This window comes from Pangasianodon hypophthalmus, chromosome 2, assembly GCF_027358585.1.
Source record: "Pangasianodon hypophthalmus isolate fPanHyp1 chromosome 2, fPanHyp1.pri, whole genome shotgun sequence".
NCBI classification, from domain to species: Eukaryota; Metazoa; Chordata; class Actinopteri; order Siluriformes; family Pangasiidae; genus Pangasianodon; species Pangasianodon hypophthalmus.
Genome location: NC_069711.1, coordinates 27,392,869 through 27,408,560, shown reverse-complemented (window position 1 = coordinate 27,408,560; position 15,692 = coordinate 27,392,869). Strand labels below are relative to the sequence as shown.

General features: G+C 37.9%; 1 protein-coding gene across 5 annotated transcripts in view; it reads right to left on the bottom strand.

Moving 5' to 3' along the window:
* The window catches only part of cacnb4b (calcium channel, voltage-dependent, beta 4b subunit), a 28,725-nt gene that overhangs the window by 3,615 nt on the left and 9,418 nt on the right, over positions 1 to 15,692 (bottom strand). For 4 of the 5 annotated variants that reach the window (XM_034300390.2, XM_026933555.3, XM_026933557.3 and 1 more), the window contains 11 exons: positions 12,653 to 12,784; positions 12,218 to 12,340; positions 10,399 to 10,526; positions 9,257 to 9,306; positions 8,988 to 9,007; positions 7,814 to 7,894; positions 4,115 to 4,173; positions 3,882 to 3,991; positions 1,903 to 2,054; positions 1,624 to 1,719; positions 217 to 402 (listed from right to left, as the gene is read on the bottom strand). In XM_034300390.2, the coding sequence (XP_034156281.1) occupies positions 217 to 402; positions 1,624 to 1,719; positions 1,903 to 2,054; positions 3,882 to 3,991; positions 4,115 to 4,173; positions 7,814 to 7,894; positions 8,988 to 9,007; positions 9,257 to 9,306; positions 10,399 to 10,526; positions 12,218 to 12,340; positions 12,653 to 12,784 (1,137 nt within the window). Of the gene's footprint in view, positions 1 to 216; positions 403 to 1,623; positions 1,720 to 1,902; positions 2,055 to 3,881; positions 3,992 to 4,114; positions 4,174 to 7,813; positions 7,895 to 8,987; positions 9,048 to 9,256; positions 9,307 to 10,398; positions 10,527 to 12,217; positions 12,341 to 12,652; positions 12,785 to 15,692 lie in introns of all 5 variants that reach the window. The other variant, XM_053232067.1, reaches the window with a different exon arrangement.

Genomic DNA, 15,692 nt, shown 5'->3' with positions numbered 1-15,692 from the left:
CTAATGCCTCTCGACCAATCAAATTCATGGACCAGAACTAATTGCTGTGTAAGGTGAAATAAACATATTAAAAATGAGTTTTCCCCAATATGAAACAAAACTGTCATCAGCATCATTCTGTATGTAAAGAGGTTTGCCTGTTTATTTCTCTGAATATTACATATGAATGAGAAACTGCAAGTGTGTGTGTGTGTGTGTGTGTTTATGGCTACTGACCTGCAGGCCGGAGATGGTGGAGGGGTAAGGGGCGAGGGCAGAGGGGCCAAGGTTCCGCCCCAGCAGCGGGTTGAGTGGAGTGCTACTGGAGGTGTGTGTGGCCTTCCAGTACGCCTCCAGATACTCAGCCAAGTGCTCACACGCATCCTCCAACTGATTCTCATCCAGAATGATGTCAAACATCTCCTGTGATTGAGGGATTGTGTGAGAAACATCAGTGTGGCAAGATGACTGTATTCATGTCATGCATTGCATTAGTACAAAAACCTAAGAGCATTTCTCTACTATATAATCAAAAAAACAAGAACTGGCCTAAACAGGAATCGATGGAACTTAGAGTTCTAGTTCTTTTCCCACCAAAAGAACTAGCACTATATCAAAGACTGCATCATTATTAACACTGTTTAACATTTTAAAATTAACATTAAAACATAAAATGAACATGAAAGAAGTGCTTGGACTTGGTCTTTCTCTAACCACCTGTTTATTTAACCAGTTTATATTAATATTAGCAAGTTCAACCCATATTTTTGTAAAAATATGGTATAGATGTAATCAATACACTAAAAAACATCCATCAGATGGCACTCCATATGATCAGAAAGTAATTCTGTTCATCAGTACTGTGCTTGTGTGGCTGTTTGAAAAATATGTTGTTTTGTACTGGTTTATTTTTTGAGAAATTAATAAAATAATCATTAAAAAATAAGAAATAATAATTCAGGTTTCTGGTGGCAGAATGTATAAATAGCAGAAAAATAGCAGAATGTTGAACGTCAGCAAACAGAAAGGTGAAGGGTGACATGGAAAATACCAAAAAATAAATACTTAAAAGACTGTATCAGACCTCAAGCTTTACACATTTTGCGTAGAAGCGCTGCATTTTAACATCAGAATACACTGGAGGGCAAAACAATATGCAGAAAGAGCAGTCATCTTTTTTTTCCCAAATAAAATCAGCAGATGAGCCAATGGATGCATGAATTTAAAATGACTGACAATTGTGTAGGTGAATTTTGAACTCTGAAATTGATAAACCATGCTTGAAAGTCTCAAAAAAATTCTCAAAAATGCAGAAGTGGACCTCATGGGGAAAAAGTTTAAATATGTGTGAACTAAAGAGACTGTTGCTTTGCTGTGGACATGATGTCACACACTGTGTTTAAACAAACGGCAACAAACAACGTACACCATTAGTTCCTGTTGGTTCATCTTGAGCAGGTACTGAAAAGTGCAATCTTTAATACTGGAAAAGATCTTTACAGTGTCAATTAGAGTGCAGATATACATATGTAAGTACACTAGCTGGCAACTAAATGGAAATGTAGTCTTTCCAACTGTATGTGTGTGTGAGATAGAGTGTGTGTGAGTGAGAGAGGGAAATGGTTTGTGACAGAAATGACTTACTGGTGGACACTGCGCCAGTTTATCGGCTGCTACCAGCTGCACATTGAGATGTTTACTCTGAGATTTTCCTCTGGATTTAATCAGTCTTTGGAGGACCTGCAAAGCAGAAAAAGACCATCACACACTCGTGCACATCTGTGGTTAGAAATAGTTTTACCCGTCAGTTATTTATGGCCTTTCTACTATTGTTACCACAGTACAATGACTGATGTCTGAAGGTACATATTTAAGCTAAAAAGCCATCGTTATTTTTACAGTGAGAGTACAAGCTGTGAGTACCTTCGGTGAGGACACTTTGACGTGAACGATAATGGGAGCTAGTGATGTCTTCATCAGCTGAGCCGGGTGGTTGATGGTGTCTGCGTCCAGCACTACTAGCTGCAGGGAACGCGCCAACTCAAAGATACGCTCAATCTCACTCTGCACTTCGGCTACACACAAACATGTGAGAACATATTAGATTTCGAGTGGAATGCTGACATAGACTGACACAATGCGTAAATCTGCATACAAATTAGGAATGTGTCACTAAGTGACTAGTGTAAAATTTTATGACTAGAGTGGAACAGTATGAAAAATCCATAGCATTAGACACCCATGCAGCCCAATGCTATGGTTTTCAGTGTATCATAGTATGACATGAAGTGACATAATGATGCCAATAATGTAATATATTTAAGACAGACTATCTATTGCATCTGTAGTACATATGTCATTAAGTATAAATACATGTCATTAAGTATATTAAGTAACAATAATTTGACACATTTCTCTGTACTATGAAAAGAGCAAAAAATGGTTTACTTGAAACTCACTCACAGTCTAAGGGCAGTTCTTGGTGCACTCAAAACTGTCCCAACAACTTTCTGTTCTTTTCTCAAAACAGTGCTATGTATCATGACTGTTCTTCAAGGTAATCTGACATACACTATATGCACACGGCCATAATTCAGAGATGAGTTACATCGACATTGCACACGTTGATATTCAGACCTCAGACATAATTACAGACTTAAATGCTACTCGGATATTTGCACAAGAGTTACATGGGGGCGGAGTTTGCTGAAAAAAAGAGGCGTGTCTCAGTTACACATAATTCTGAGCCTGAACTTGATTTTTCTTGTGTGTAGCCACAATATATCATACAGAATATTTAGGTTTTGGGTTGTAAATAAGCTGAAAGAAACTACAGAAGGCCATTTGAGACCAATATTAAGGGCATAAATAGGAATGAAGTTAAATTAAAATAAGTTATAAGCATAGCAGATGCATACTTAGTCACCTTATCTTTCAAACCATGAAACCATGGTAACATTTTATTTAGAAGCGAGCACATCGGATTAAAGAAACGCTGACAATATTTTATTAATTTCAATAACAACTCAAAATATCAAATTAAAAGCTTTATAAAATAGACTATATCCCATGCACACTACAGTTTAGTGTCTTGTGGCTACATTATGTTGTGTGCACAATTAACTGTCGGAGCACAACATAAAAAAAATAAAATGCAAAAAAAGAATGCACTGGATCAAGGGCTATTTTATAAGCTGCCAAATCATGAGGATGGAGGCGATATTATTTGAATTCAACCAAACTAGCAGTGATTATTGTGATAATTACTACCAGGGCTATTCCTGCTGCAATATATTGCCAATATACTAGGCTCCTTTTATATGTTTATTTCAGTGCTTGCCATCTACTTGTTCACATATTTCAATTTGTAAATTCTATCTTGCTTTTATGTTACACAGTATTACATTTATCAGCAGATCCTACTTTTGTTTACATTTACCATCCGTGCTTTTTTTGGGTTTAAAGGCAAGTGCTTGTGTTTAATGGTGATGGTTTAGACACTAGGGGAAAATCCCTGTTTCTGTCAATTCTACTCAAGAAAATCTGGGTGACCTCTGAGCAGTGAAAGTCACACAAGTTCTTTTAATAATCTGAATGGGCCACAAAGAAAATCAAATCAACTTAAGTAGCTGTGTAACCCAACTCTGAATACGAGGAACTTTCCCTGGGTAAATATTGACGTAATGTTTGAACTTGAGTTGCCAACTCTGAGTACAACCCACAGTGTGCAGAGATTAGGTTAAATATTTTATTTGAAAATTTCTCTAAGAGATTTATTTTTTACTAGCCTGAAAAATTTTGTATAAAATAAAATACCGGTTTTGTCAAATTTTTTCCTTTTTTTCACATGACATTATCGGAAGGTTAATAGCAAGTTCAGACTCTGTGTTTAGGTTTCTTACCGAGACTGGATCTGGTGTTGGAGCGCTCGATGATGGCTCGCTTACTTGGGTTGTTCAGCACAGATCTCTTAGCCAGGGAGATGTCAGCAGTCACACGGGTAATGGATATCCTAAACAGAACAAACGAACAAACAAACAAACAACATACGCATTTCAGAGGCTTATGCAAGTGTAGTGTGTAAGTATAAAGAGTCTTTTAAAAGTGATTAAAAGTATTTAATCATGCTACACACCTGCCATCAAACCTGTGCTTCAGGAAGTCAAAGAGAGCCTTCTGCATCATATCAGTCACCTACACACACACAAAATACACATACGAGATGAATACAAAGATAACATTCACAAACACTGCTCTAAGCCCACTCCCTCTGAATGTGTGTGTGAGTGTGTGTGTGTGTATACATACTGTATATGCAGAGGTGTGTTCTCTTTTGCAGTGCTGTTATTTTTAGAAGTAGGTCATTGTTCTGTTTTTTTTAAAGATTAGTTGTGTTTTTTTGTGTCTATAGGTCTGTGTGATTGTGTAAGTTTAATCATTTATTCATCTCCAGTAACTGCTTTATCCTGGCCAGGGTCGCAGTGGATTCAGGGAAGACTAGACGTGAGACTCTGAATGGGAGACCAGTCCATCGCAGGGCACCATGCACACACATTCACACACACATTCACACACTCATTCACACCTAGGGGCAATTTACACACAGTAAGTCCATTTACTGGCATGTTTTTGGGAGATGGGAGGAAACCAGAGAGCCTGGAGGAAATCAATGTAAACATAGGGAGAACATATGAAACTCCACACAAGTGGTAACCCGAGCTCAGGATCGAAACAGGGAGGTGTGAGGTGCATCTGTCACGAATCCCCTTTTATTGTGATATTCTTTACTTTCACTTCCCAGTTCTGTCTCCACCCCTTCTGTTGTCGTATGCATGTCATCCCTATTGTATCCACCTGTTACCTGTTTAGTATCCTAACTAGTTTGGCTATTTATACTCTCCTGTTTCTTGTATCGTTGCAAAGCTTCGTTACAGGTATTTGTGCATTACTGGGCTCTTACATCTTCCATGTTTGCTTTGTTCCTATTTCCCACCTAGTTTCGTTTTTGCTGGTTTTGACCTGCCTGTTTCTCATTACTGATATTGATTATCCTTTTGTGATGCTGCCTGCCATTTCTTTGACCCACACTATGGGCTGTGACAATGATTTCAGGTAAAAAAAAAAAAAAAATTCCACGTTGAGTTCATGCACTTATGTCCTGCTTCATCTGTTTCTACACGCACATGACATGCTCCTACAACTATTGTGTAATTGACCATATTTGTCTTTACCTTTATTTAGTCTTTACCTTGTAAAACTTGTATCCCTTTTTGCCATTATGTCTAAATCATATTCTTTATCAACAGTACATTTAAATATATTCATCTGCCAAGTTAATAAATGTGAATAAATGTATATTTTTAGCAGTATATTTCAGTCCTTGTTGTTTATTAATGATGCCATGTTTGTGATATCTAGACAGATCTGATCAAAATTAACCAGTTTCTTTCTTTTTTTCCTTCTCTCTCTCTCTCTCTCTCTCTCTTACCCTCATTTTCTAATTTCAAACCTTGCTCTACTTTCCAACCACTGACGTCTCTTGGATCCTGGAAGGTTGTTGCCATGGCAACTGAGCAGCGGAGGAGGAGGAGCATGCTTTTTTGTTTTGTCCACGCAAGTAGACTGAGAGGGGAGTACAGATTTAGCGATTTCTGTAGCTTACCAAACATAGACACGCATACACAAACACATAGGAGGAAAAACCTAGAAAGGTCCAGGCAGCTGACACACAAAATCTATTTCCAAATTCAGGTTGTGTCGCATCCATATATTTACCCAAAATATGATTTTTATTTTACATTTTAGTATATAAAAGCACAAAAGAAAGGAACAGGAACACATATTAACTGTGTCCATTATAAAGTTCATCTTTTGGGATTTCATCATTTCAAAATGAAGGAAAATCTTAAACCTTTCTATAAAATCTATATCTATCTATCTATCTATCTATCTATCTATCTATCTACCTACCTATCTATCTATCTATATATACAGTCAGGTCCATAAATATTGGGACAGTGACACAGTTTTGGTAATTTTGCCTCTGTACACCACCACAGTGGATTTGAAATGAAGCAGTCAAGATGTGACTGAAGCGTAGACTTTCAGCTTTAATTCAAGGGGTTTAACAAAAATATTGCATTAACCGTTTAGGAATTACAGCCATTTTTTACAGAGTTCCTCCATTTTCACAGGCTCAAAAGTAATGGGACAAACTAATATAATCATAAATATTAGGATTATTTTTATTACTTGAAGGTAAATCCTTTGCAGTCAATGACTACCTGAAGTCTGGACCCCATGGACATCACCAAATGCTGAGTTTCCTCCCTTGAGATGATTTGCCAGGTCTTTACTGCAGCCATCTTCAGTTGCTGCTCATTTGTGGGTCATTCTGCCTTCAGATTTGTCTTCAGTAAGTGAAAAGCAGCTCAGTTGGGTTGAGGTCAGGTGACTGACTCGGCCATTTAAGAACATTTAATTTCCAAGCTCTTGGGCTGCTTTCACAGTATGTTTTGGGTTGTTATCCATCTGTACTGTGAAGCGCTGTCCTATCAGTTTTGCAGCATTTGACTGAATCTGAGCAGAAAGTATAGCTCTGTACACTTCAGAATTCATCCTGCTACTTCTATCAACAGTCACATTATCAATAAACCCCAGTGACCCAGTTCCATTGGCAGCCAAACATGCCCATGCCATAACAATGCCTCCACATGTCTGACGGATGATGTGGTATGCTTTGGATCATGAGCCCTTCCTTTCCTTCTCCATACTTTTCTCTTCCCATCATTCTGGTACAAGTTAATCTTGCATCAGAACTGGTCAGGCTTTTTTTTAGAGGTTTTTTAGCAAAGTCTAATCTGGCCTTTGTGTTCTTGAGTGTTACCAGCGGTTTGCATTGTGAGGTAAACCGTCTGTATTTACATTCATGAAGGTGGCTCTTGATTGTAGACTTTGACAATGATAGGCCTACCTCCTCCAGAGTGTTCCTGACTTGGCTAGATGTTGTGAAGGGGTTGTTCTTCAATAAGAAAAGAATTCTGCAATCATCCACTTTAGTTGTTTTCTGTGGTCTCCCAGGCCTTTTGGTGTTGCTGAGCTCGCCAGTGCATTCCTTCTTTTTAAGAATGTACCAAATTGTTGATTTGGCCCTCCTAAAGTTTCTGCTATCTCTCTGATAGGTCTGTTTTGGTTTTTCAGCCTAATGATGGCCTCCTTCACTTGCATCAACAGCTCTTTGGACGGCATATTGAGAGTTCCCATGAACAGCTACCAAATGCAAATTCAACACTTGGAATCAGCTCCAGACTTTTTATCTCCTTAATTTATCATGATATAAGGAGGAAACAGGCCACAGCTGGCCATGAAACTGCTTATCAGTCAATTGTCCCATTACTTTTGAGCCTGTGAAAAATGGAGGAACTCTGTAAAAAATGGCTGTAATTCCTAAACGGTTAATGCAATATTTTTGTTAAACCCCTTGAATTAAAGCTGAAAGTCTACGCTTCAGTCACATCTTGACTGCTTCATTTCAAATCCACTGTGGTGGTGTACAGAGGCAAAATTACCAAAACTGTGTCACTGTCCCAATATTTATGGACCTGACTATATATATATATGTGTGTGTGTGTGTGTGTGTGTGTGTGTGTGTGTGTGTGTGTGTGTATATATATCTTTGTGGGATCATGCTTTGTCTCACTTGTTTGTTTTCTAATCATATTAATGCCGCATGTTAATTATATAACTATGTCAGCTTTTCTTATCTCAATATTTCATCACATTCCAAATAAAAGCCCTCAGTATGATTAGACCATTGAAATCTTAAAATGCTTACCTCATATCCTTTTAGGGATGGACCAACCAGAACCACAGGCCTCATGGAGGGCACGACATCATAGGGAGGCACATGCTCAGTCTGTAAAGAGTCATAGGTATGCAGACATTACTTTTAGTTCAGTGTGTCAATAATCATTATTGTAATCTTATACCACTGTGCTGTTGAATTCTCAATTCTGATTGGTCAGAAGGTGTTGAGTTTCTATAACAGCAGCTCTGACAATAGTGCCAGCTGCAAGGTTTATATTAATGCGCTCAGTCTAATATGTTATCATGTATAAAATAACTTGCGCACAGACTTGCATGGTGGATGCTCCACATAACCAGATGAAAACATCTGTGTAATCAATGATATGGTGAAGTTTTCTCTGAGGAGATGTTTATTTAGCATTTTTGGAAGGAGTCTCCAGTGTCAGTGCTTTGTAACAGTCAGGTAAAGCTGTAACTTTAAGTTTTCCAACACAGGAAAGTCTTCATGACAGAGGGCTTTGCAGTTTCTCTGCAACATGATAAGCTGCATGTTTGTGTCTTATTGACTTCAAGAGTTAAGAAAAAGGAGAGAATGGGAATGAAGGGTTATAATGTTATAATAACAGGAACTTGTATTGTGGACGTTCGGCAACAATAATGTAATTATAAACAGATAAAAAGTATAGCGTGTTGTTCTTTAATACATAAATAATTGTTAGTGTTGGCAAATTGCAGTGCTGTAAGAAGAATAAATCACCTCAGGATGTGATGTTATTCAAAAACAATTGATTTTGAGGTGACAACAGTAACTCTTCTTCGCTTTGGGCCACATAATAACACACTATAATTGATTATTTTTCTATAAAAGCACACATTGTTGTGTTTTATTCCTTACTTAGAATAGGCATTGTAAAGCAACTGTACTTCCATGTACTTAATTACTTACTCTTTTGTGTTCACTACTTTACTGGTTTACTGTTTTTCTTGCTGATTGCTTCTTTTACTGTAGTTCTTTATATTTATTGTTCTGTCTTATGCTGCTGAAACAATACAATTTGTTTATGGGATAAGTAATCGAACTAATTACATGCGTGAATCTGAATATCAGCTAATATCACCTTTTACAATATAAGCTTACATTTCAGCTTTGAATGATCAGTACAGATTGAGATTGAGAGACTGTGCCCATGTTGTACACTTACCACTTTTTGTTTCTGCTTGCCTGCAAAGAGAAAAAGAAACAAGACTTCAGAACAGTTGTTCTGGCCTCAGCAAATGTCTAAAATTAATGCGTCCGGTCAGAACATTATAATTTGCTGCCCAACGCTCACAAGAAGCTGCTTGTTCTTTCTTTAGCCTTACGCAGGACAGTGATGAAGTAAAATGGCCCACTGATGTTTTTTCGTCGTGATTCCTGTGACCCCACCCCCCCAATCTTTCAAAGCCCCTCCCCCCCAGACCACAGGCTCACCTGATGACATCACATCCCCCAAGCTGGAGGAGGAGCTTCCACTGGACTTACTAAAGAGATGAGCGAACAAACAGAGACACAGAGAGCACAGTATTAGTGTGCCTCTTTATACACAACAATGGGCTACTCTATATAAACTATATCTATAGGCTCATATGTTAATATATCATGAATCACTGCTTATTACTATAACTATTACAGCTATAAGGATCAGTACTTATCATATTATACTATTATAATATTGTAATTAATTAAATATGTCACATAAAAGATCAGTATGTCCGTAAAGAGAGAATTTCATTCTATTCTATTAAAATTGTAAAACTTAAAAATTAATACTAATCTTATTCTAACTATTCTATAGTTATTTTATTTGTGAACTGTTGTAAGAAATAATTTGTAGGCATTATATGGAGTATTACTTTATACTGAGATGAAGATTAGAATTCTGTATGCTTATGAAATACAACAAGAGATAATTTGGGACATATTTGAGACAAAACAAGTACATTTTAAACAAATGTGACAGAAAGGATTGCTGATTTGAGACGAACCATGTGTGGAAATTTCCAAGTGATACAGTTCAATATTGATTTGCCAAACATGGTAATAAATACCTTAAGCTCAACTGACAAGAACAATTGCTAACAAAATCAATGGCAATGTGTTTATAATCAAAAACATTTTTATACTAAATAAATTTAAATTAGTTTTCTTCATAGTACCAACCAGCTACAGAGTAACAAATTTCATAACTCAGTACATATATATATATTTTGCTACATATTTCTATGTACATATTCTACATATTTCTATATCTATGTAGAGCATTTGATTTTCTGGGAGCAGAATGTAATTAAGGAAAAAAACTTTCAGAACCTACTTTCAGAAACCGAACCAAAAATCTTTTGTCATTTCAAAACAAAAACCACGAAAGTGTTTTCCTAAATGCACAAAAATATTTAAATTTGCAGGTTCATGATAATTAATAAAGCACATTACAGAAAAATTCACAAAATTAAGTAACAATGTAATCATTATTATTATAAAGATTTTAATTTCTGGAAAAGAAAAAAATTCCCACAGTTTTGTGGAAAACCAAATGCTCTAATCTAAGGCTCTAATGCCCTCCCGGCGCTTACCCTTGAACACGGCTCTTCTTCTGCTCCAGCTGGGCTCGAATGTTTTCCAGCTTCAGAGGGCTGGGGATGAAGCCGATCTCACAGCCCTCTTTCACCAGCCGCCCGATCCACCAGTCATTATTGAACTTCTACAGTTTAGTGGAATAAGGAAACAAAGAAAGGACGTGTTGGGGCGAGTATTTTCTTAATCTGTTTTTACTGTGGCTAACCTTCATGTATCAGCCATTATTGAACATCTGAGGTTGGCTAGAATAAAGGACTAAAAAAGGAGACTCATGGGAAAATATCTTCTGGGAGGTTCCCATCATTTTAGTGTGTTTAATATTACAACACCAAAAGTTATTACATTTTCACAGTGGAACAGAACTAGGGAACTAGGAAATGACATGCCAGGGTGGGTGGGTGCGTTCACCAATATGCAGCAAGCTCACAGTTAATATATCTTTCTGTTAATATATCCTACATCAATGTACAACATTCCATCTATTATATTTAGTTCTACTTGGATGGTACTGGCCTTTAGAAGTAAATTAAAACTGTGATATTTATATGTCACAGCAAGTCAGCACAGCGCACTTTAAAATTCTGCATTGATACCCTTTTCCTTTTTTAGATTTTCTCCCATTTTTCTCCCCAATTTGGTCACCTGCCAACTCCCACCCACTCAGAGAGGACAGCCAATTTCTCTTTTGACCCTCAGCCACAGATGGCTGTCGCATTGTCGTGATTCAAACTCCCAATCTCCTGACGATAAGGGGCCAGTTGGGAGCCCCATTAATACCTGATTGTGTTTTGATGTACAGTTTTTTATCTTATATTATTATATTTTTATCTTAAAACCATCGAGGCATAGACTCCACAAAACCTCTGAAGGTGTGCTGTGGTATCTGGCACCAAGACATTAGCAGCAGATCCTTTAAGTCCTGTAAGTTGCGAGGTGAGGCCTCCATGGATCAGACTTGTTTGTCTAGCACATACCACAGATGCTCGATTGGATTGAGATCTGGGGAATTTGGAGACCATGTCAACACCTTGAACTGTTTGTCATGTTCCAATTTCTGCAGTGTGGCAGGGCACATTATCCTGCTGAATGATGCCACTGTCATTAGGGAATACCGTTGCCATGAAGGGGTGTACTTGGTCTGCAACAATGTTTATGTAGGTGGTATGTGTCAAAATAGCATCCATATGAATGCCAGGACCCAAGGTTTCCCCAACAGAACATTTCCCAGAGCATCACACTGCAAGCTGCAATGCACTGTGTGTTCTGACACCTTTCTATCATAGCCATCATTAACTTTTCCAGCAATTTGTCCTACAGTAGCTCTTCTGTGGGATCGGACCACACGGGCTAGCCTTCCCTCCCCATGCGCATCAGTGAGCCTTGGGCACTCATGACTCTGTCACCAGTACACCAGTTGTCCTTCCTTGGACCCCTTTTGGTAGGTACTAACCACTGCATACCGGGAACACCCCACAAGACCTGCTATTTTGGATATGCTCTGACCTAGTCGTCTAGCCATCACAATTTGGCACTTGTCAAAGTCGCTCAGATCCTTACGCTTGCCCATTTTCTCTGCTTCCAACACATTAACTTCGAGAACTGACTGTCCACTTGCTGCCTATATATTATATATATATATCTTGTGATATAATGCATTGCTCAACACTAATATATTCATTGTTGACCAACTGATAGATATTAGATTTTTTAGATATTGTTTTTTTTTGCAGGTAATGTTGCTTACAACAGAACAAACTCTTGGGATTTCTATTGGTTGCAATCATCATTTTGACTAATGATGTGAGGCCACCATACCTCTTTGATATGCAGGAAGTCCTTAGCATCAAATGAAATGGCTGTTCCTGGCACGGGCACATCTTCGTCCAGCGCTCCACAATAACTGACATTAGTCTTCACGGCGAAGGCCACCGCTTTGGCCTGTAACATCACAGATGCATTAATGATAGCAATTACATAATAAAAGAAGACTCAAAGTTGAACAACCATAATCACAAACAGATCTATGTTAACCATGATCCAGGATACAGCACTACATCTAAGTATCGCTGTGACATTTAACTGTGTATTATAAAGAACACACTGAATTATGAAACTGATCTGTGTCATACGTTGAGTTGAAACTTAAATAAGCATTACTGGCATGATGAAAACCAAGACAACATTGCCAAAGTGAACATATAGAGTAGGTTAGGATATAGTAAAGTGTAGTATTGTATAGTGTAGAGTCACCTTTGCCCTCTCCAGCTGTACGGCGGCCTGCTGCTCTCGTTCTTGCCGGCCCTGGCTCCCCACATCCTGCCTCTCCTCCTCCAATGACACATCCGAATCGGACGGCCTGCTAGTGTAGGAATCAGCTGAGCCCTGGAAAGAAAGACAACAGCTCACCACTTACACATACATGCACTTTGTACTGAAGTAATGGATTTATCTGTGCCATTTTGGGAGATGGTTCAGTGATTTTATCACTGTGCATTGTAGTAAACCAATGTTACTTCAGACTAAGGAAGTTAAAATTTCATTATACCCAAAGTAAAATAGTTTCCTCCACACTACTTATCATAAAAGTCTCAATCGCACTCTGAAGTGGACTACATCAAAACTCAAGAGTCCTGAAAGAGGAAGAAGCAAAATATCTGTAATCTTAGAATCTTAAACTAGCAATAAAAATTCCACATTTGCATGTTGAAATAATTGCCCAAATTTAAGACTTACTCAATATCTTCCACTATCTTTTTTACAGGCTGTTTTACCACAGAAAGCATAAATACTGGCAATATATATCCAAATAAATGTTGAGTATTATGCCAGTTCATATGTTTTCCACCCACAACCTTTTAATTCCTTTAATAATAAAAAACAATTAGCAAAGAAAATGGTGACTCATATACATATATACTTCTCTATTTCTCTGTGTTTTTTCAGTTCTCCAGTTCTCTATTAAGAGGATGTTTTAAGATAACTTCATTAACTCTCTTTCACATAACTAAAGCTTGAGTGCAAGGATCCAGTGCGTTAAGTAGATAGCGCTACATGTAATAACATCATATTATTTCCACAAGATCTTCAGCCTACTACTGTCTAAGCCAACACATGCAATACCTTCTCAGGACCATGAAAGACCTCGCAATACAAAATCTGTATGTTTTCATCTGGGATCTCCATCAGATCTTGAGAAAACTCCATCGTTATGATCCAAGAAGGAAAGAAGCAGCTGGAATAGATCTCAATCAATCCTCACCAACAAAGTCCATCAACTGTATCCTGATCATTATGGCTCACTAAGATAACGAAGGAGATGCTATGAGCAACCTCACAAGTTCTGGATTAATATGAAGTCGGGGTGAAGGAGTTTCGTTGTGAAAATCCAACTGGAAAAGACATTAACCCAAGTCAGAGAAATCAGCAGTTGGGTCAATATCGCATTAGTGAGAGAAAAAGCCTTGCAGTCGGCTAAAAAAAAACACACACTCCAACACACCAGCCATGTCAAAGCACTTTTTCCACCATTGCAGCAGCAGGAGCTCAGCTCAGGCTTACTTCAGCAGGGACCCAATTGAGTACGGCAAGTCCAATCACAAAACGCCTGATTCGGGAAACGAGAAATGCACATGCATGCTTATCTTTCACGCCCAGAAGTGATGATTCTGGGGAAAAACTGGGATTCAAATGAACGTCCTTCATCTTTGATTTCAATGAGATAACACTGTTTTTGCTGCAAAATGACATCTTGGGGTCAGCTGGTGCATTTTACAGACTTAAAACTTAAAATTAATTAATAATGTTGTTCCTGTGCCTCCCACATAGACAGTACATTAGGTTACTCTTCACTTACTTTCTATTGTTATGCTGAAAACATTGCAAATCTGACTTGCTTATTTAATAATGTGATTTTTGAGCAATTAGCCAATTTGTAACTAAATTATTGTATGTATGAAAGGCATAAATGTTTAGAGTTTTCCACATACGTAAGATATGTTTCCTTTTTTAAGGCTATGGTGGGCACAGTATGAGACTATTATAATACAATGGTGACTTTCTCAAAAGGAGTACTTCAGCATTTTTCAACTAATCTCTATCTACTGCATCTGTAGCATATGCAGTTACCACAGGCAATAATTTACCACATTTCCCTGTACAGTTGAAAAAGAACAGAAAATCTGATTACTTGAAATCCATTTATAATGGAAGTCTAAGGGCAGTTGCTGACTATCAATAACGTTTAAATGTTTTAACATTTTAACGCAAGTGCTTAAGTCGATTTTCTGGTGGCCAATTCTGGTTATAAAGATTACCTATATGTATTTCACCGCTCAGAGGTTTCCAGATTTTTCCTCGAGAAGAGGTGTCTGTGATGGGGTTTACAATAGTGTCTAGAACACTGTCTTTAAAGACAAGCACAGCTCTTTAAAACCAAAAAAATGGGGGATAGAAAATGCAGACTGAAGAAACATATTGTGCTTTTTTTCATCTACTGTCTTTCTATCTTGCCAGTTCTCTAGGTGTATAAGCCTTGTTTATCCCTGATAGCTTTGTATGTGTTTATGTGTTCTTCTGTCTACTCTTTCAGTTATCCTTTGGGGTTTTTTTATTTTTATTTTGGATTGCATATCAATCCTTTAGCTTCTCCTGAGTCCAGTGGTTTAGAGAATACTTTGCTTGCACCCTCCTGAACTCTTTAGCACTTTACCGGTTTGTTTGCCGTGGTGCTGAAAAACTTATTACTTTCCAGCTCAAGTAGATTCCAGGGAAGCCGGTACCTTTATGCACGAAGAGATGCGCAAACAACTCAAAGTCCCTTTCATCCCTGCTCTCATGAGTGCGCTATATGGTGAGCCCTTAAGCTATATAAAAATAGTGATGGACAGCATATCCCTAATTATGTACGCAGGGCTTCTCGACACAAAGACCATCTCCTTCCTTTTCACTAAGTCTCCTCATAAAACCATCATTCTTAACTGCTCTTACTCATGGAAAAAATCGAGAACTTACAAGTTGGAGCTTTCATTGTCATGATGTATGCCATTTTTTTAAATCTCATACAATGCAACAAGAGAGCCCAGAGACTAATAAAGAAGAATATGACAGATTATGTAAAGGAGGCTCTGGGCTACATTCATCCCTCAACCTCACCCCAAGGATACGGGACTCAGATCCTGCATTGTTTATAGGAGTTAAATGAAGAAACACAGATATTCATTATCCTTGGTGCCTTCAGCGCTATAAAAAGTGTGGGTAGCAAGCATGTTCACTAAACGTGATCTGCACAACA